At 46.7% G+C, this 22,102-nt stretch overlaps 1 protein-coding gene across 1 annotated transcript in view; it reads left to right on the top strand.

The window, feature by feature from the left end:
- The window catches only part of CAPN8 (calpain 8), a 68,527-nt gene that overhangs the window by 3,078 nt on the left and 43,347 nt on the right, over nucleotides 1-22,102 (top strand). Inside the window, exon 2 of the mRNA XM_070768016.1 lies at nucleotides 5,697-5,766. Coding sequence (XP_070624117.1) covers nucleotides 5,697-5,766 — 70 coding nt within the window. The remainder of the gene's footprint in view (nucleotides 1-5,696; nucleotides 5,767-22,102) is intronic.

Raw genomic sequence — 22,102 nt, 5'->3', positions numbered from 1 at the left:
CTTTGTGAAGTTTGGCTAGCCGGGGAGACAGTCAAATAGTGGACCAGTAGCAGAATGGCCAAAAGCTTGGGTTTGGGCAACAGGTGGGTCAGGATTCTGGTTCCCTCTCTGCCATTTATTAGCTGTGTGGCTAAGTTACTGACCTCCCAGGACTCAGTTTCCTTGTCTATAAAATGGGAATAACATGGGACTTCTCTGGCAGTCCAGTGGTTAAGACTCTGTGCTTCCACTGCAAGGGATGTGGGTTCAATCCTTAGTCAGGGAGCTAAGATTCCACATCCCACATGCCATGCAATTTGGCCAAAAAAAAAAAAGAAGAAGAAGAAGAATATGACTTATCTCATTGGGTTATTGGGAAGTTTGAATGAGAGGATGAATTTAGCCCAGTGCCTGGCATGTAATAGATGCTTGATTCTATGAGCTGTCTCTAGCTATTACCGTAAGACAAAATGTCCAAAGAGTGAAATATGAATATGGACACAGTGTACAGGAGTTCAGGGCAGAAACAGTGAAAGTGACTGTGGGATTGGGGCAGGTTAATTACTGCAGACATCTGAAGGTGGGAGGGCATGTTGGTGAAAGAAGAGGGTCATGATCAAGACCGAGAAGGCACGGTGTGGGCAGAGGCACAGGGCCGTGGATGTGCATTCAGAGCTCGTTCAGAGGACGACAGTGGCCTGTAGTCAGAGGAGAGAGAGCACCGTGGGAAGCAGACAGCAAGCCTGGAAACGTCAAATGGGGCCAGACCCTAGAGGGACAGGAGTGCTGGGCTGAGTCCCATGGGCATAATCAATGCTGCTGCTGATGAATGTCACAGCATCATTGGGTTTCCCGGAAGCGCACAGCCAGGGCTCCTGAATTGCCAAACATAGATTATCAGACATGGACTAATATCCTGGGGAGCAGCATTTCCAAGTCATCAAATCACTGAGAGTGTGATTTAAATCACTTCCTACCTTGAATTTATTACTAATACCGGTGGTTCTCTTGTGACTGTTCATCAGAGGCTGATAGGATGCTTGAGTAATTGAGTTTTTGGTGTGTTTTGATTATCAGAGAAATTGTAAACATTATTGCTAAAAAGACATGTTTGTTCTTAAAGAAGAAAATATAGTGTCCCAAGTGTAGGGAGTTGGGAGCCTGCCTCTTTGCAGGGGCTTGCCTCTTTTAAACATCTTTGACTGCCAAGTTACTTTGTATCTCTGATCTGATCTGAGTTCTGATAGAAAGTTAGTAATGGAGAGAAGACTTTGGGAATATTCTTCAGGCATAATGCTGAGATGTGATCTCCTTGCAAGGCTAAGGACATTCTGTGGCCCCTGAGAGATTCATACAACATATAAGTCAGGGAATTTCCTGGTAGTTTTCTCTTGGGGGGTGGTGGTGTATATTTTGAGTTATGCTAGTGAATAACATGTAATCAAATGAGCAGTCCATCACCTCGGAACCCTCTTGGGCTTCCCAGCTGGCTCTAGTGGTAAAGAACCCACCTGCCAATGCAGGAACCATAAGAAAACGTGTATTTGATCCCTGGGTTGGGAAAATTCCCTGCAGGAGGGCATGGCAACCCACTCCAGTATTCTTGCCTGGAAAATCCCATGGTCAGAGGAACCTGGCAGGCTATGATCCATAGAGGTGCAAAGAGTTAGACACGGGTCGCAAAGAGTCGGACACGACTGAGCGACTGAACTGAACTGAACTGAAAGTGACTTAGCGGGCACACACAGGAACCCCTTAGCACCACTCTGGTTATAACGCTTTCTGTTGTCTCTAGCCTTTGCAAACCACTCTGTTTTCCAAGCCAAACTTACATTTTAGCTGAGCTTGGTAGACCTATTAGGTATGAGTCTAGTGCGCTTCTACCATATAGACAGTGTGACATGGGTAATTGAACGTACAGCTCGGGGGAGTGCTTTGGGAGCATCAGCATATTCTATAGTTAGTAACTGAAGCCACAGGTCTGGATGGCATCACCCAGGGAGAAGGTTTCAGGCATGTTATTGCTCTATGAGACGGGGTCATGCCCAGGACTGAGGACCCAGCTCAGGGGCTCCCTGGTCCTGAGGATGAACAGAGCAGAGGAACTCTTGAAGGAGACTTGACAAGGAGTAGAGAGGTGAGAAAGTCAAGACCGAGTGAGGATACAGACGCCAAGAGAGGAGGGTTTCAGAAGGTGGGAACAGGCAAGAGTATCAAGTGTAAAGAGCAGTGAGACGGAGGAGAGCGAAGCTCAACCTGTGAGTGCTGGTGACTCAGGTGAGAGGAGTTTCATGGAGCCCTGGGAGACTGGAGCCCGGCTTCAGGAGACTGACGGATGGACGGGAGATGAGGCGCTGGAGATTCTTTAAAGAAGGTTTTTAAGCAGAGATTCTGCCCAACCTCTGTTCAGCGTGCTCTCAGCCCTCCCCCCCTTTTTTTTTTTAAACAAACAGATTACATTCAACATTTCTTTTTGTCTCTCCATTTCTATTAATTAAAATTTCAAATCTCTCTACCTTCTGCCCACAAAGAGAGGATGTCTGGACTCTGGGATATTCTTGATCACTTGGGATTAGAATTTGCTGCTGCCCACTTTTAGAACCCCTAGTTTGGCTCATGCCACTTCTGTCTGTAAATTGCTGCTAGAGGGACAGTTGGTGATCCAGTGATTAAGACTCCGTGCTCCCAATGCACTGGCCCCAGGTTTAACCCCTGGTCAGGGAACTAGCAATGGCACCCCACTCCAGTACTCTTGCCTGGAAAATCCCATGGATAGAGGAGCCTGGTAGGCTGCAGTCCATGGGGTCGTGAAGAGTCGGACATGACTGAGCGACTTGACTTTCACTTTTCACTTTCATGCATTGGAGAAGGAAATGGCCACCCACTCCAGTGTTCTTGCCTGGAGAATCCCAGGGATGGGGGAGCCTGGTGGGCTGCCGTCTCTGGGGTCGCACAGAGTCGGACACGACTGAAGTGACTTAGCTGCAGCAGGGAACTAGATCCTACATGCTGCAACTAAGACCTGGTGCAGACAAATTAAAAAAACAAAAAGTTGCCACTAGAGGATGAAACAAACAAGCAGAACTATGCTCCATCTTTGGAAGGCTGGCTAAATAACTCACGGTACTTACAATGAAATGATAAAGGTCTATATGTGCTGAGCAAAGACATACAAGATAGAAAATGTACATGTATAAAGTGTTAGTCACTCAGTCGTGTCCAACTCTTTGTGATGCCATGGACTGTAGCCCACCAGGCTGCCCTGTCCATGGAATTCTCCAGGCAAGAATACTGGAGTGGGTAGCCATTCTCTTCTCCAGAGGATCTTCCCAATCCAGGGATTGAATCTGGGTCTCCTGCATTGCAGGTAGAGTCTTTACCATCTGAGCCACCAGGGAAGCCATATATATGTAAATATGCTTTTACATCAAAAGAGTTACTGGAAGGGTATACAAGAAATGTTAACAGCAAGGAATCTAAAGTGAAAGGAGTTTTTTTGTTTTTATAGCATTATTTGCTGTTACATTTTTTTTTTTACCCATGGGCATACACTTCTTAAATAAAAAACAAGTTAATGATTTTTTTTTTTTTTTTAATATTTGGAAGAAAAAAAAAGTCAGCCCAAAGGCTCTATCTCTGCCCATTTAGGCAGGAGCTTTAATCAAGGGTGTTAGGGCTGCCACTCGGAAGCCTCCGCCCCTCGTGGTCCCAGAACCCCAGAATCCCAGCTCATGGCTGCACACCCACTCTCTCTGTCTGCCTTCAACCCATCATTCTCTTGCTTCTCCTTTCCTTTTCGATCCACCATTTCTTTATCTCTATGGAGTAAGATGGGCTTCCCAGGTGGCGCTAGTGGTAAAGAACCTGCTTGCCAATGCAGGAGACATAAGAGACTCGGGTTCAATCCCTGGGTTGGAAGATCCCCTGGAGGAGGGTATGGCAACCCATTCCAGTATGCTTGCCTGGAGAATCCCATGGACAGAGGAGGCTGGCAGGCTACAGTCCGTGGGGTCACAAATAGTCGGACATGACTGAAGTGACTTAGCACACAGTCACTCATGGAGTAAGATGGAAATATTTCCCATTCTTTGTGGTCAGACAGTCCCTGATGTAGCAAAACCAGGCTGGCTTCCTTTTTGTCCCTTGGGCTTCCACCCTTTCCCCCTAAGAGTGCTCCTGGTGGTGAGGCAGACCCACCTCTCCTTTGGGAACCAGTCTTCACATCTGCTAAGTCATTTCAGTCATGTCCAACTCTTTGCAACACGATGGACTGTAGCCTGCTTGGCTCCTCTGTCCATGGGATTCTCCAGGCAAGAAAACTGCAGTGGGTTGCCATGCCCTCCTCCAGGGGATCTTCCCCCCCAGGGATCAAACCTTTGTCTCTTATGTCTCCTGCACTGCAGGCAGATTCTTACCACTAGCGCCACCCGGGACTAGTACCACTAGCTTGTCCTAGATTCTGCTTTTCTCACGCACAGGCATCATCTCCCATCTAATAAGTCTTTCAGGCATAATCCCTCATGGGCATTTCTCCCTTTTCTCCTTTTGTTTTCTGTGGTCTACACGGCAGTATTAGGCACTAGGCTTTTCCTCTGATTTTTTTAAAGAAAATTTTTATTTATTATTTTTATTTTTTGGCCATGTTGCATGGCTTGCAGGATCTTAGTTCCCCAACCAGGGATCCAACCCAAGCCCCCTACAGTGGAAGCACAGTCTTAACCACTGGCCTGCCAGGGAAGTCCCTTTCCTCTGATTTTTACCATGGATGTCTATCTTGGTTTCCCACGTAGGCTGAAAGCACTCTGAGGCCAAGAACCACGTGTGTTCTTTCCCTCTGTGTCACCATGCTCCCATCTTTCCCCTGCCCGATATGGAGCAACTAGTACCATGTATCGGAGAAGGCAATGGCACCCCACTCCAGTACTCTTGCCTGGAAAATCCCATGGACGGAGGAGCCTGGTGGGCTGCCGTCTATGGGGTCGCACAGAGTCGGACACGACTGAAGCGACTTAGCAGCAGCAGCAGCAGCAGTACCATGTATAGAACAGGCATTGAGTACATCCTTGCTGGGTAAACCAGAAAGAAAGAAGGCCTACAGGATGCCTTCTTGTGCCCTAATAGAGCTCTAGGGCTATGAGCTTGCCTGTGACAAGTGCCACTCTGAGATAGATGAGCAGGGAGGTGGCAGGTGTGGGAATGAGGTTGAGTTCTCTTCTCTGGACAGACACTTCCTGAAGCCCCAGTGTTTCCATCAGCACACAGGGTCCTCATTACTGAGTCAATGAGTGTCCGCAGGGCACAGAGCATTTTCTTAGAGTGTAAACATTAGCCTCATCCTCTCCCTAAAAGTAGGGGTGTTGTCTGAACGGTGAGATCATATTTTATCCCGTCATTATCTCAGCCTTTGCCTTTCTCCTGCCTCCCCCGCCTTCACACCCACACACCCACACCCACACTGTATGTATAGTGATAAAAAGCCTGCTCACGAGGGGACCTGTGGGCTCCAGCTCCTGCTTTGCCACCCCTGGCTGTGTGACTGTGGGCAGCTCTCCTGCCTTCTCTGGGCTTCAGAATCCTCAGTGATAAAATGCGGTACATGCAATAGATGATCCCTTGGGTTTCTTCCATGAATTTTGTGACGATCAAGCCCCTTCACCCTTGGTGCCACCATCACTGGGCATCTTTGTGACTTGTGTTTTGTCCCCGATTGTTTCCAGGAATTGTGCCCCAGCCCTCAGTTTATCGTTGGTGGAGCCACGCGCACAGACATCTGTCAGGGTGCCCTGGGTGAGTCACTGGGGAGAGTCCTATTTGTTTTGGGAGAGGGCAGATGTGTGTGTGATGAGTAACATCAGATTACGCTGTTAGACTTGACCGTCGACATTAGGTCTGTCACTCACCTGTATGGGTCTTTGAGACTGCACTCTCCACTCTGGGTCTGGAATACTGGAACTCCCTTTGGTTCCTTTTAACCAAGAGATTTTCCATATGCTCATTTAACCCTTTTTAATGCTAGAGTCACAAGCTAGGATTATAGGCATATGGTAGATAACTGTGCTCGGAGAAGGGCAATGGCAACCCACTCCAGTATTCTTGCCTGGAGAATCCCAGGGACGGGCGAGCCTGGTGGGCTGCGGTCTCTGGGGTTGCACAGAGTCGGACACGACTGAAGTGACTTAGCAGCAGCAGCAGATAACTGTGCTAGCTGTGTCCTTTTTTTTTTTTTTTTTAATATTTATTTATTTGACTGCTTCGGGTTTTAGTTGCAGCATGCTGCACTTTAGCTGTGGCATACAAACTCTTAGTTGCAGCACAGGGATCTAGTTTCCTGACCAGGTATCAGACGTGGGCCTCCTGCACTGGGAATACGAAGTCTTAGCCACTGAACCAGCTGGGGAGTCCCTGTGCTGTGTTTTGATAATAGTTTCCTGTAAATGGACATGATTCGACCTGTGGAGTGGCCACATGTATACAATTAAGCATGCTAAGTTTCTTCAGTCATGTCAGCCTCTTTGTGACCCCTTGGACCACAGCCTGCCCAGGCTCCTCTGTCTGTGAGAGTCTCCAGGTAAGAATACTGGAGTGGGTTGCCATTTCCTCCTCCAGGGGATCTTCTCGACCCAGGGATGGAACCCACGTCCCTTAGGTCTTCTGCATTGCAGGCGGATTCTTCACCACTAGCGCCACCTGCTGTCACAATAGATGCTCTTATCATGAGTAAGAAAACAAAAATCCTAGCTTTGTAGCCAAGCTTTCTTTCCTAGGCCAGGAATCATGGGATTCAGAACCTTCACTTCCCAATCTTCCATATTCCCTCCAAATCAGGCACAGTTAAGTTAGAGGAATAATGTATTTTGTTTTGTTAAATTCTAGCCTTAAGTGTTGGAAACCAAGGTTCTGTTTGATAGCAGATTAGCATTGTTGATCTCATAAGCCCTCCTGATCCCAGGATCTCACGGTTTCTGCATTGAGTTGGACAACACTGACATTTTAGGGACAACATGGCTCTGAATTGAATTCGCCAGCTTTTCAAACGGCCAGCCGGTGACAGCCGCAGGATATAGAACTGGAAACGAAGACAGGAGGAAACAAATCCTGCTTGCTTGAAAGTCAGCCAAACAAACAAAGTCTCCGCGTCCACGTGTCCCCATCGCCCTTTATCTTTCCGGAGATTTCCCCTCTGTCTTTTTTCTCCTTGCACCGCAAACCTGTTCTCTTCAGCCTGCTGGAAACCTTTATGATTTTGAAGATCACTGACATTCATTTTAAATGCTTCCGATGTTCTCTCCTTTAATGAGTATAGCAAATATCCCCTTAGCCAGAGCTCATGGAGCGTGAGTACAAAGCAGTGAGAACCATTCGGGTACCACATCCTCGTGTGCCCCAGGCCCTGAAAGCCACAGCCTCCGTGTCCTCAGCCTTTGAGCGAGGTGAGGGCTCCCAGAGGGGTTGTGTTCTGACCTCTTCTTGTTCTGGTAAGTGTGCTGTGCCTTTTTACTTCAAGTGAAATGTTTAACCTAATATAGCACACATCTCAGGGAAACACAACTTCACATTTACGCTTTTAACAACTTCTTCTTGTAGATGGGTTGACTTTGGAAAAAGGTATTTAGTAAGTATCTTTTAATTGATTGACTTGGAGAGATCCTCCTTTGAATAGTTTTAAGCTTGGAGGAAAGAGAGTTTCCCAAAAGAGGCCAGAGCGTTACCATGGTGAGCGTGTGCTGCTGATGAAGCCTGCGGCTGGAGGAGCAGGAAATGAACCCGACTCCCCGAATCCAACTCACATCAAAGTGCTGGGGCGACGCCGTGGAGGCCGCCCTGGGTTAGCCCGGCGCTGCCTTGGTGGATTTTAATGAACCGAGCGGAAAGGCTTGTTGAGTCCAATTTCCTGAAGGGTGCTTGGTATGGGGCCAGAGGGCCTGTGGACCAGATGGAGCTGCAACAAGCATCGAAGTGGGTACCTTGGCGCTGGGCCTGCAACTTGGCCCCAAGGTGGATGCCCGGGGCTGAATGGCAGCAATCCGTGTGGCCTATGAGACTTGGGCCTGGCGGCTTTAACAGTGGGTGGATCGTGGAGAGATTAAGAGGTGGTGTTATGTGGCACCTGTCAGGGAGTGACAGGAATTAATACTTGCCCAGTGCCTTGCAGGCTTGACAGAGTCCAACACAGCGCAGTGGGGCCTAATGCAGATTTTAAATATTACTGTTACTTTTTTACAGCTTATCTATATAATGAAAATGATGTCCTTTACACAGCTTTGTGTCACTGTAGTTTTACTTTTATTTTCATTACATACTGTTCAAAAATGACAACTGAAAGGTCCAGAGTGAAAATTCGGCTTCCCATATATTTCCATCTATTCTACTGTTTCCTTGCAACCTTTTTAAATTCCATCCAGTATTTCTTTATGCAAATTCAAGCAAATCTTAAAACATAGTCTAATACGTATCTCTTTTTTGCCTTGAAGATAGCATTCAGGAAATACTGTTTGGCACCTTGCCATTATTTGTCATTATTTCACTTAATAAAATGTCTTGGAGATCTTTCCAAGACAGTGTATGAAGGGCTTTGTTCTTGTTTTTTTTTTTCATTTTTATTTTTTTTTGGCTGCACCTCATGCTATGTGGGGAAAGAAATGGCACCCCACTCCAGTACTCTTGCCTGGAAAATCCCATGGACAGAGGAGCCTGGTCGGCTGCAGACCATGGGGTCGCTAGGAGTTGGACACGACTGAGTAACTTCACTTTCACTTTTCACTTTCATGCATTGGAGAAGGAAATGGCAACCCACTCCAGTGTTCTTGCCTGGAGAATCCCAGGGACAGAGGAGCCTGGTGGGCTGCTGTCTATGGGGTGGCACAGAGTCAGACACGACTGATGCGATGCAGCAGCAGCATATATAATCTAGTTCTTAGGAGAGCTTCATGTGAGTTCTCACCCTGTGAGAGTCCTTGGCTCCCACCAGAGTCTGTGCTCGTGTGCAGTCCAGGAGCTAACTTTCTTTGGAGACATCATTATAGGATGAAAGATTGGGAAGTCTGCAATGCTAAAGGTTCAGTTGCTCCAGATAATTACTCACAGTGTCGTATGCATTTTGTTGGGTGACTCAGTCTCTGCCAGAGAACACGGTGGTTTGCCTTCACACATTATCAACTGGGGGTCTGGTGATGAAACAGCCCCTAGACAAAAGGCCTCCTCAGGACTAGTGCACCTTGGTGCACTAAGAAGGGGTCCCCTTCAGCCTCAGCCTTTCCATGCTCCATCTTCCTGGCAGAGCCCACACTCACCAGATCTAGCAAGGGCCACACACTCGGTGTCCCTCCAGTATGAGGGGATCTAGAGGCCTCACTGTGTCATGAGCGAGTAAGTTGTTAAGTGTGAGATTCCCTGTAGGGCACGTCTGTGGTGCCCATTTCCGGCGAAGGCTCATGGTTGGTGCATCACCCAGGGAACAGCAGGCACCTCTCTGGTCCCTCTGCTGTTTGTCCCTGCACTGTCTGTCTCTCTCTTGTTGACCCATGTGTGTCCCTCTGAGGCCACAGAAACAGATCCTGTCCCACCATGAAGTTCATGTTTCTGGCTTCATTCACCTCATGCAATATGTCATGACCATGCACCACGCAGAACTCCTATGGTCACTGGCTTCAGAAGTCCAACTCAGTCAACTTAAGGAAAAGGAAGTTGTTGGCTCATCCCATTGGACCACGGGAAGGGAAGGGCTGCGCTGGCGTGGGGAAGGCTGGGTCCAGGGATCTAGGTGTTCCTGGAGCTCTCTCTGCCTGTCACGTCTCCGCTGGTCTCTGTGTGCCAGCTCCACCCTCTCCCGTGCCAGGCAGGCTCCAAGCAGCAGAAGAGATGACCACTAGGGTTCCAGATGTCAACTTGGTACGATCATGAACCAGCTTTGGTTTAATCCCAGAAAAAGCCTCTGGTCTGGTGGTTGGGTTCTTGGCCCACTCCTTGGGGTCTTTTAGTCGGAGGGGTGAGGGACTCTATGGTTGGTTGGGTCATGGACTTGCTTTTGTGACTGCAGGCCTTCCCCCCAAATACTTCTTGGAAAGGAGGCGGCAGTGGGCCGGCAGGCATCAGGTCTGGCCACACTGCGCTCTCCCCACCCCAGGTCACCCCTGCTTTTCAGACTCATTGGCCCTGCCCTCTTCTCTCCCCTCCCCCAAGCCCTGCCCCTGAATCCACCACCCTGCAGCGCTCTGGGAAATGCTCCTCCCCACCGTTCTCCTCTCTCTCTGGATCTGCCACCAGCAGTACATAGTTCACAGCTGGAGTGCAAAGAGCCCTGCAGGGAGACCTGGGTCTTCACGGTCTGCCTGTGGCCGCACCACCTCAGTTAGCACAGCTGTACAGTGGGGATATAATCAAACCCAGCCTGCCTGGTGGTTGTGATGGGTAGGGAATTGACACGGCTCCTTGTCCTCCCAGCAGTGGGCAGTAAGTGGGGGCGGAAGTGGATGTAATAACCCTGGGTGCCCTGCCTATATGCACCATGGGACTGACTCTCTTCTGCGTCTCTATAATCCACAGTGCCTGGGGGTGTAGCAGGGCTCCATGAATGTTTACTTACATCTGACCTGTTTTCTAAAGCCTTTGCCTTGTATCAGTATTAAATCATGGAAACAGGGTAGCCTAAATCAGAAGCTACTTGTGTTTTTACTTCCTTTATTGCCAATATCACTCTTAGCAATCAGGCTGGATCGGGCATTTGGAATATATTTGGAATAAAAAAATCCCATCCTGAAGTTGACAACATGTCTTTATTTTTCAGTTCAGTTCAAGTCACTCAGTCGTGTCCGACTCTTTGTGACCCCGTGGACTGCAGCACACAGGGCTTCCCTGTCTATCATCAACTCCCAGAGCTTGCTGAAACTCATGTCCATCAAGTTGGTGATCCCATCCAACCATCTCATCCGCTATCGTCCCCTTCTCCTGCCTTCAATCTTTCCCAGCGTCAGGGTCTTTTCCAATGAGTCAGTTCTTCCCATCAGGTGGCCAAAGTATTGGAACTTCAGCTTCAGCATCAGTCCTTCCAATGAATATTCAGGACTGATTTCCTTTAGGATGGACTGGTTGGATCTCCTTGCAGTCCAAGGGACTCTCAAGAGTCTTCTCCAACACGACAATTCAAAAGCATCAATTCTTAAGTGCTCAGCCTTCCTTATGGTCCAACTCTCATATCCATACATGACTACTGGAAAAACCATAGCTTTGACTAGATGGAACTTTGTTGGCAAAGAAATGTCTCTGCTTTTTAATATGCTGTCTAGGTTGGTTATAGCTTTTCTTCCAAGGAGCAAGCATCTTTTAATTTCATGGCTGCAGTCACCATCTGCAGTGATTTTGAAGCCCAAGAAAATAAAGTTTGTAACTGTTTCCATTGTTTCCCCATCTATTTGCCATGAAGTGAACTGATGGGACCAGATGCCATGATCTTAGTTTTTTGAATGTTGAGCTTTAAGCCAATTTTTTTCACTCTCCTCTTTCACTTTCATCAGGAGGCTTTTCTCTTCCTCTTCACTTTCTGCCCCAACGGTGGTATCATCTGCGTGTCTGAGGTTATTGATATTTCTCCCAGCAATCTTGATTCCAGCTTGTGCTTCATCCAGCCTGGCATTTCACATGATGTACTCTGAATATAGGTTAAATAAGCAGGGTGACCATATACAGCCTTGACGTATTCCTTCCCCAATTTGGAACCAATCTGTTGTTTCATGTCCGGTTCTAACTGTTGCTTCTTGACCTGCATACAGATTTCTCAGGAGGCAGTTCAGGTGGTATGGTATTCCCATCTCTTGAAGAATTTTCCACAGTTGGTTGTGATATACACAGTCAAAGGCTTTGGCATAATCAATAAAGCAGAAGTAGGTGTTTTTTTGGAATTCTCTTGCTTTTTCAGTGATCCAATGGATGTTGGCAATTTGATCTCTGGTTCCTCTGCCTTTCCTAAATCCAGCATGAACATTTGGAAGTTCATGGTTCACGTACTGTTGAAGCCTGACTTGGAGAATTTTGAATACTACTTTCTAGCGTGTGAGATGACTGCAATTGTGCAGTAGTTTGAATATTCTTTGGCATTGCCCTTCTATGGGATTGGAATGAAAATGGACTTTTTCCAGTCCTGTGGCCACTGCTGAGTTTTCCAAATTTGCTGGCGTATTGACTGCAGCACTTTCACAGCATCATCTTTCAGGATTTGAAATAGCTCAACTGGAATACCATCACCTCTACTAGCTTTGTTCGTAGTGATGCTTCCTAAGGCCCACTTGACTTCACATTCCAGGATGCCTGATTCTAGGTGAGTTATCACACTATTGTGGTTATCTAGGTCATGGATATCTTTTTTGTATAGTTCTTTCTGTGTATTCTTGCCACTTCTTCTTAATATCTTCTGCTTCTGTTAGGTCCACACAATTTCTGTCCTTCATTGTGTCCATCTTTGGATGAAATGTTCCCTTGGTGTCTCTAATTTTCTCGAAGAGATCTCTAGTCTTTCCCATTCTGTTGTTTTCCTCTATTTCTTTGCATTGATCACTAAGGAAGGCTTTCTTATCTCTCCTTGCTATTCTTTGGAACTCTGTATTCAAATGGGTATATCTTTCCTTTTCTCCTTTGCCTTTAGCTTCTCTTCTATTCACAGCTATTTGTAAGGCCTCTTCAGACAACCATTTTGCCTTTTTGCGTTTCTTTTTCTTGGGGAAGGTCTCGATCCCTGCCTCCTGTACAATGTCACAAACCTCTGTCCATAGTTCTTCAGGCACTCTGTCTATCAAATCTAATCCCTTGAATCTGTTTGTCACTTCCACTATATAAAGTGTAAGGGATTTGATTTAGGTCGTACCTGAATGGTCTAGTGGTTTTCCCTACTTTCTTCAATTTAAGTCTGAATTTGACAATAAGAAGCTCATGATCTGAACCACAGTCAGCTCCTGGTGGTGTTTTTGCTGGCTGTATAGAGCTTCTCCATCTTCAGCTGAAAAGATATAATCAATCTGATTTCTGTTTTGACCATCTGGTGATGTCCATGTGTAGAGTCTTCTCTTGTGTTGTTGGAAGAGGGTGTTTGCTATGACCAGTGCATTCTCTTGGCAAAACTCTGTTAGCCTTTGCCCTGCTTCATTTTGTATTCCAGGGCCAAATTTGCCTGTTACTCCAGATATCTCTTGACTTTCTACATTTGCATTTCAGTCTTCTATGATGAAAAGGACATCTTTGTTGATGTTAGTTCTAGAAGGTCTTGTATGTCTTCATAGAACTGTTTAACTTCAGCTTTACTGGTTGGGGCATAGGCTTGGATTACTGTGGTATTGAATGGTTTGCCTTGGAATTGAAGAGAGATCATTCTATCATTTTTGAGACTGCAACCAAGTATTGCATTTCAGACTCTTTTGTTGACTATGAGGGCTACTTCATTTCTTCTAAGGGATCGTTGCCCACAGTAGTAGATATAATGGTCATCTGAATTAAATTCACCCATTCCAGTTCACTGATTCCTAAAATGTTGATGTTCACACTTGCCATATCCTGTTTGACCACTTCTAATTTACCTTGATTCATGGACCTAACATTCTAGGTTCCTAGGGAGTATTGTTCTTTATAGCATCGGACTTTACTTCCATCACCAGTCACATCCACAAATGGGCATTGTTTATGCTTTGGCTCCGTCTCTTCATTCTTTCTGGAGTTATTTCTCCACTCTTCTCCAGTAGCATACTGGGCACCTACCGACCTGGGGAGTTCATCTTTCCAGTGTCATATCTTTTTGCCTTTTCATACTGTTTGTGGGGTTCTTAAGGCAAGAATACCAAAGTGGTTTGCCATTCCTTTCTCCAGTGGACCACATTTTGTCAGAACTTTCCCCCATGACCCGTCCGTCTTGGGCGGCCCTACAGGGCCTGGCTCATAGTTTCATTGAGTTAGACAAGACTGTGGTCCATGTGATCAGTTTGATTAGTTTTCTGTGATTGTGGTTTTCATTCTGTCCACCCTCTGATAAGGATAAGAGGCTTATGGAAGCTTCCTGATGGGAGAGACTGACTGTGGGGGAAACTGGGTCTTGTTCTCATGGGTGGGGCCATGCTCAGTAAATCTTTAATCCAATTTTCTGTTGACGGGAAGGGCTGTGTTCCTTCCCTGTTCTTTGACCTGAGACCAAACTGTCCTGGAGGTAATGAAGATAATGGTGACCCCCTTCAAAAGGTCCCAGGCACACACTGCCTCACTCAATGCCCCTGACCCTGCAGCAGGCCACTGCTGACCCATGCCTCTGCTGGAGATTCCTGGACACTCACAGGCAAGTCTGGGTAAATTTTCTGGGGGTTCTCAGTCCCTTTGCTAGATCCCCAGGTTAGGAAATCTGTTGTGGGTTCTAGAACTTTATTAACAGTGCAAGAATTTCTTTGGTATAATTGTTCTGCAGTTTGTGGGTTGTCTTTATTTTTCAAGGATTTCAAAGTTCACGCAAACCAGCTTGTTGGCATTCTCAGATCACCAAAAGTACTTAGGTCCCAGGGACATCAGGAATGACGTTGTCCTAAGGCCCTGTGGTGGCTGTGAGTAAAGGAACATGGGGAGGAAGCCAGCTCCTTCTGCTTTCTAGATCTTGTGGCCCCCAGGAGAGGACTCTGCTCTGAGTCAGCCTGTCTCTCCCAGGCTCAGCAGAACCACGCAGGCCCACCACCCTCCCCATCCTGCATCCTCAAGTGGGGAAACATTGAGTCAGGGTATCACTTATGCCTACAGTTGTCAAAGTGCAACAGGACTTTACGTGTCTTTGGGCATCTTTTGTGCCCTGCTGCTCTCAGGAATGAGGAGCAGGAGATTTTCTTCCTTAACAAAGGAGAGACAGAGACTTGAAGAATTTAGATAGGAATTAGCATGCTTTCTGAATAACAAATGTGAAACTATGTTTATCTAGGCTTTTGATCTAGTGGTGGTTTATTTTCCATTTGGAGCAGGATTAGTGAGGGAGCTAAACTTTCCGTTGAAGGGTTTGGTGAGTATTGGGGTCTCTCTTTTTATCCTGCTATTTTCCACTCTCCGACTTCTCTGTGTGTGTGTGTTCATGTGTTCTTATCTCTTCCTTTCTCTAGTGACTTGGTTTTCCTCTTCACCTTTATGAAATTGATGTCTTTTTCATCTTTGTTGTATTTCTCAAGTAGGGTTTTTATATTTGATATTTTTGTTTCAAAAAAGGAATGACTGGCTGGTTTCACTTGTCTCTATAGACAAAAAAGAGTGAACAGGGACACCTAAATCCAGGCACCTTCTCTGATGCAACCCTTGCATCGATTTTTCTCTGTGAGTCACACTCGCCCCACCAAGAGAGGCCTGCTCTCCTGCAACAGAGGCCAGGCCCCCACAGCCCTCAGCAGTTGGGGCTGATGTCAGTATCTTCACAGGCATTTTTCTTGATACCTTTTGATCTGTAGCATCCTTTGAGGGCTGGGGCAAAGTAAGTCAATTCACTAGTTACTTTTAATGAGAAATCCAGGGAAGCCTCAGAGAACTCAAAGGGACCAGAGCCCCTCATTGGTTCTGGAGAGTACAGGGTTAGACTTCTGCAGATGACAGTAACTTGTAGCCCAGTCATTAAGTGACATGGGGAAGTTTGCTTTTGTTAATGGTCTTCTCCTGCTTTCAGTGATTCCCCTTCTTTGTGAAATATCTTTCCCTCTATTTGATCCCTAGTGCTTACTGTCCTCATGTTTGGTCCCGCTAACACCATTGTCTCATCCACTCTGAGAAAAGGGCCCAGGACAGCCATTTACACTTTAGTATGAATTTGAACCAATGTATTAAGGAGGATTTGTATGTAGAACAGAATCTTAAGAGCATGAAAGAATTGGACTCTTACATCTTTAGTTACACTAACCCTCACTAAGTTATTTCCTTTTGGTATGAATGCAAGCAGTGAAGCACAGTAATAGAAATTATGGATTATATTCATATTACATTACGATTGTTGCAAATATCTCAAAATACCACTTATATTCATCTTACTTCATAATTATGCTATTTATTAGACCCCACTCCAAATCTTTTATATAGAATATTAATAAAGAAGTAGAAACCTTAGTATAATTTTAAAACATATTTCAATAATAGTTTCAATATAGTTTCTGTAGTCCTATATTTTATTTTATCCATTTAGAAATATTATCCTGGGATCAGATCTTGATTTCACTAAACTGCCAAAGGGTCCAGACATAGGAAAGATTAAGAACTCTGCATTACTAGGATATTAGGCTGCTTCTACCAGGAGTAGATTTCTTTTTGCAGCAAAGGGAATTTTGTCAGTGCCCTTCAGTTTTACTAAGAGATGTCCTGACTATCTCTCACTTCTTAAGAGAGATGCAAAAAGTGCAGGCCAGCCAGTGAGTCCCTAGGGAGACCCACTCTTGCCCTGGAGGTTACTAAACTGATAAGGAAGTGGCAAGTGGTACCAGCCGGTGGAGGAAGTGCTTGTCGAGCTCCGCCTTGGCTGAGCAGCCTGAGGTTTGGGTCTGAAAACCCAGTTCAGAGTCTGGCTGACTCCTGCTCAGAGAGGTGGTGGCAGACACATTGGGTCGGCCAGAAAGTTTGTTCAGATATTTCTGTAGCAGCTTACGGAAAACCCCAAACGAACTTTTTGGCCAACCCAATACTTCTGTCCTATATTTTTAGAGGACCATAATTGTAGCGTCATCCACGGACCCAATAGGACCCCCACTGTTAAGGCCCGACTTTGTGCCTCAGGGAACTCCCATCTCTGGGTTAGGTCCCCACATTTCAGACACCACCCCAGGGCCCAAGGACAATTTCCCCATCAGGCACCGGCTGTGAGTCTTGGGTTCCTTCCACCCTCTCTGGCTTCTTAGGGGGCACACCGCTGCCCCCCCAAATGAGGCCGGTCAAAGGGCATCATTCCAGAAGCCCGGGGGCCGGCGGCAGATAGGGTCGTTGACGGAGCACTGAGGATGCTACATTGGGTCCCCAAGCCTGCAGGGAGCCTGTGTGTGCTGTGTGCAGGGGCTCCTCACCGAGAGCAAGCAGCTGAGCTGGAGGCCACCTGGTGCAGGAGCAGGAAGCACGAGGCTACCGGCTGTGCTTGGGCCTCCATGAGGTTTGGTTCAGTCTGGGGGCGTTTACTAGAAGCTTCTGCAGGTGCATCTGAGCTGCAGTCCACAGGTTATACCTTTGGTTCCCACCACCCGCAGGACAGAAACATGGGTCCTCCTTTCCCCTCCTCTGCTCTCTCCTCCCACATGAGGTGGTCCTCCCGGAAGCAACACCATGCCACCTGCTCACTGGAAGGACAGATGCTTCCTTTGTTCTAAGAGGCTGCACTGATTTGAAGACAGAGAACAAGCAGTGTCTCCATTGCCCTGGTTTAAGCCTTTTACAAGCCCTTCCCAGATGCCTGTCTCTTTCAGGGACTTTCTCCTGGCCCTGCCAGTTTCTGTCGCCTCCCTCTTGCCATCTTGCCCTTTTGCCTGCTCCTCTAGGCCAGGAGTAGGTAACAAGAGAGAGCAGTGGTGACTGTGGCAAGCTGGAGACCACACCCTGCACGACAGGGAGCCATCCCCCAGCTTGAACGGGATGGTACCCAAGGAACCAGGAGGCTAACCCCGACTGCCCTACCTTCAAAAGCAGCCCCCTTGTGACTCTCACTCATCCCACCTGGCTTCCTTTTCCTTCATGGCATATATATATGCCACCAGGCACATGGATTTATTTAGCTTGTCTACCCCACTAAAATGGAAACTCCATCACATGGAGGATTTCCACCCCGCCCACTGTTATATCCTTAGGGCCTAGAATATTGCTTGGCACAGAGTAGATGCTTAATGAATATTTGCAGAATGACTACAGGAATTTTGGCTGGATTTGGTAGTTTTTAAGAGAAGCCAGAAATCCGGTTGTTTATGTGAAAGCTCCCAGTTCAGACACGCTCATCACTATGCCGGCCAGCACTGCCCAAGCCCAGCAGATCTGTGAGCCAGTTGTGACTGGTTTATCCTCTTTTCTCTACACTATGGCCCTACTGGGCTCGAGTTATGCCATTGGCCTTTTGGATTTTCTGCATTCTAATCAACTTTTACCCTGCTGAGCCTCTTGAACTGCTGCTCACCGTCCTTACTCTCGTCTTCGAAGAAACCCTATTCTTTTGTAGACCAGCCCCAGGCATGCCTGCCCTGGCTGCTGCTGGAAATTGCTTTCTCTGTGGTCCCCTGCCCAGAGACCTGGCCAGGGTCACCTCTGCCCCTCCTCCTAAGAGCTTTGATTCCTTTCTGTCTCTTTTTCCATCTTTTTGCTCTTTGTCATTGTACTCAGGATGTTTCCCCAGCATAAAAATACCTTGTTTTCTGTTGACAACACCCTACTGGGCTCCAGGCACTTTATATCTGAGCTCACTTACCTGCTCTCTTTTTTTTGTTTGTTTCTTGGCTGTGCTGCATGGCGTGTGGGATCTTAGTTCCCCAACTGGGGATTGAATCTGTGCCCCCTGCAGTGAAAGCACCGTGTCTTAACGACTGGACTATCGGAATATCAGGAAGTCCTTCCACCCTATGTTTTAATATGTGGAAGGCCATCCTCATCTTGTGGAGACTCTCCTTTAGGCTGTGTTTCATGTTTGTCGCACTTTGAGGACCCACAGGTACATTTGAAGCCCAAGGATCCCAGGACCGATCTGGGGGTGCCACACCGTTTACCATCGTTTTTGGAATTAGGCGTTTGATAAGCCATGGACTCTGCTTCAGGCTTCCTAGGTGGCACTAGTGGTAAAGAACCCAATTGCCAATCCAGGAGATGTAAAAAAGCAGGTTCGATCCCTGAGTCAGGAAAATCCCCTGGAGGAGGACGTGGCAACCCACTCCAATATTCTTGCCTGGAGAATCCCATGGACAGAGGAGCCTGGCGGGCTACAGTCCATGGGGTTGCAAAGAGTCGGACACGACTGAAGCGACTTAGCATGCATGCATGCTTATTCTGCCTCAGCACAAACAGTGAAAGATCACTTTTTACCTCATTGTGTTTCAGCCTGGGCCAGAGCTTGTGATGAATCTTTAGCACTTATCTTTTTATTTCTCTCTCCATTGGAACCTGGCTTCTGGCGTTTGAATCCAAAGGGTATTATAATTAAACTCAGTAAGCAAGCCAGTTCCTGGAAACTAGCTCTGAGATGTATTTACATAAGCCCCAAATGTATTTACTTACTGATTTTTTTCCCCTCCTTTGAATCAATTTCATTTTTATAATCTATATAAGAAATTTCCCCTTCTAAATAGCATTTAAGTTATGATTTGAAACAGGGGGTTTGGGGATAGGATGACCTCAAGCAGTGTCATGTTATCAACCTTATTCCTTCAACAATAGAAGAAATTAGATGAGAATTGGCCTGGGGCGGGGCGGGGTGGGGCTCCCTGAACAACTAGAAAGAAATTCTGAAATAATTTAAATAAGTTCCCTCAACTATGAAGAGTTTTCTTTTTTCTTCCCCACTGATCACTTTGAAGGTAAAGCAAGATGGCCTCTGACTCAAAAGATGACCTGCCAACCTTTCCCATTTTCTTCTTCTTTTTTGATGCTGCATTAACTCTCTGGGATGCTCTGAGCTCCTGGAAGCTGAAGACCAATCCCCCCACCCCCATCCCCTTGCCCAGAATTACCCTGTGCCGAATGTAGTGATGGGTTCTGGCTGCCTTGGGTGCCCAGCTCTGCTGTCAGATGTGAAGGCTGCCTTCTGGGTAGTCATGGGAACCAGGAGTGGCGATGCGAGCTGACCTATGGGGGGAGCCGCAGAAGTGGATTATTTAGTGTGCTTTATTATATATACTGCAGCTTGAAAGGAGTGATTTTGAGGATGTAAAAATTATACTTGCCATAAGGAATCACGCCACCATTGTTCAGAAAAATACCGATAGGATTTGGGGGCTAATCCTGGAAAATGTATTGGTGATATTCCTCCCAGGGTTACCCCAGTATCCCACCCCCTGCTTCTGGACATTCAAAATACTAAGGATTGACGTGCTCTGGGATCCTGCTTCTAGAACAATGGTACCTTGCTCTAGCGCAACCATAAAGTGAAGATGTTCCAGTAAGGTGTGCTGCTGCTAAGTCGCATCAGTCTTGTCCGACTCTGTGCGACGCCATAGACAGCAGCCCACCAGGCTCCCCCGTCCCTGGGATTCTCCAGGCAAGAACACTGGAGTGGGTTGCCATTTCCTCCTCCAATGCATGAAAGTGAAAAGTGAAAGTGAAGTCACTCAGTCGTGTCCGACTCCTCGTGACCCCATGGACTGCAAGCCTCTCAAGCTCCTCTGTCCATGGGATTTCCCAGGCACGAGCACTGCAGTGGGGTGCCACGGCCTTCTCCAGTAAGGTGTGCTAGGTTCTTCATTTACAGGCACAGCAGGAGGTGCGGATTAGGTGGCAGATCCAGGGGTGGTTGACAGTGGGATGCTCCCAAGAGTGAAGTGATATATGTCTTAACAGACATTTAAATCTGTCACAATCAGGAAGAACTTTCACAGCTCACTCCTTCATTTTACCCATATTAAGTGTCTTCTTTGAACAAACTGGCACTGTGTCTCCTCTCCCAGTGAGGAGGGCTTCAGGCAACAGAAGGAATATAAGCAAGGGTCCTTTATCTAGGAAAAGCGGGACACCAGGGAGCACTTGAAGGAAAGTGGAGGGGCTGCAGCCCAGACGGAGCAGGGGCACAGAGGCTGGGGGTGGAAAGCAGGGAGCTGCCGGACGGTGCAGGGCCGTGACGCTGGGGGAAGAATTCGGGGCTCTGGTCCTGGGCAGTGGGCCCATGGGGAAGCTTGTCACCAAGGGCAAGTTCCACCAGGTGTGCTGCAGTAGTGGGGAGAGTGGAAACACCCTTCGACAGACGAGCCGCAAGACGAGAAACCCTCATTATATGAGGATGAGCTGTATCAGAAGAGGCCCACCTTCAACGGTAAATAGTGTCTAAAAAGGTTTGGTGTATGCCACTTTGAACAATGATACAAAAAAATTCTGAAAAAATGTTTTCTTAGATTTTTGCAGCTCTCATGCAATAACTGCAGCTTTGTGCTAGATCTTAGAATGAATCAACTGTTGGCTTCTTTTCCCGGCTTGTGTTTTTATTTGATCTACAAGGACGGTCCTTTCATCCTTTTTCTTTCATGGGCCTCACAAATCCAGGTACTTCCAAAAGGCCATGTTAGATCTCCATGACTATAGTTTTCTTTTTTTCTTTTTTAATGTATACAGTTTAATGAGTTTCGAGACAGCATACACCTGTGAAACCATCACCACAATCAAAGTAATATCTCTCACCTCCAAATGTTTCCTCATGTTCCTTTGTTTCATTTTATTGACTTTTCTGGTAAGACCATTTCACATGAGATCTACCTTCTTAAACTGTCAAGTGCACAATAGACTATTGTTAACTGTAGGCACCATATCAGATATAGTATGTCCTGTAGCAGATCTCTAGAATTAATCTTAGACAACTGAAATTTTATACCAATTTAATATCTCTCCACTTCTCCCTTTCAATAGACCTTGGCAGCCACCAAATGGCAAAAATTCAGTCTTTTTAATAGCCGCATAGTATTCCATTGTATGTATCGGCCCCATCATCTTATATCCACTCATCTATTGATAGATATTTAGATTGCTTCAATTGTTGATTTTTTAAAGAAAAATATTATTTATTTATTTGGCTGCACTGGGTCTTAATTGTGGCACACAGAATCTTTAGTTAAGCCATGCAGCATCTAGTTCCTTGGCCAGGGATCAAACCTAGGCCTCCTGCATTCAGAGCTTGGAGTCTTACCTGCAGACCACCCTGGAAGTCCCAGTTGTTGACTTTTGAGGGGTGTGTTTTTTCTGAATAAAAAAAAAAGACAAGGCCATGGGATGTGACACCTTCCACTTCTCCCTTGACTTTTGATGCAGAATCATGGAAACGTTCAAGGCTTCCCCACTTTCCCCAAGGTCCATTTTCAATCCTTTGATGCTTTCACTGTTCCCTTGCAGCGCCCACTGTGCCTGGAACCCCGTCTTCTCTTCCTTAGCTGTCACCGCTGCCACTCTGCCAGGTTCTTTTTGGGTTTGGTTGAGGAACAGGCCTCCA

Source organism: Bos indicus, chromosome 16 (genome assembly GCF_029378745.1).
Source record: "Bos indicus isolate NIAB-ARS_2022 breed Sahiwal x Tharparkar chromosome 16, NIAB-ARS_B.indTharparkar_mat_pri_1.0, whole genome shotgun sequence".
In the NCBI taxonomy this organism is placed as follows: domain Eukaryota; kingdom Metazoa; phylum Chordata; class Mammalia; order Artiodactyla; family Bovidae; genus Bos; species Bos indicus.
Note: the sequence above shows the minus strand (reverse complement) of the source record. Positions and strands in the feature narration are given on the sequence as shown.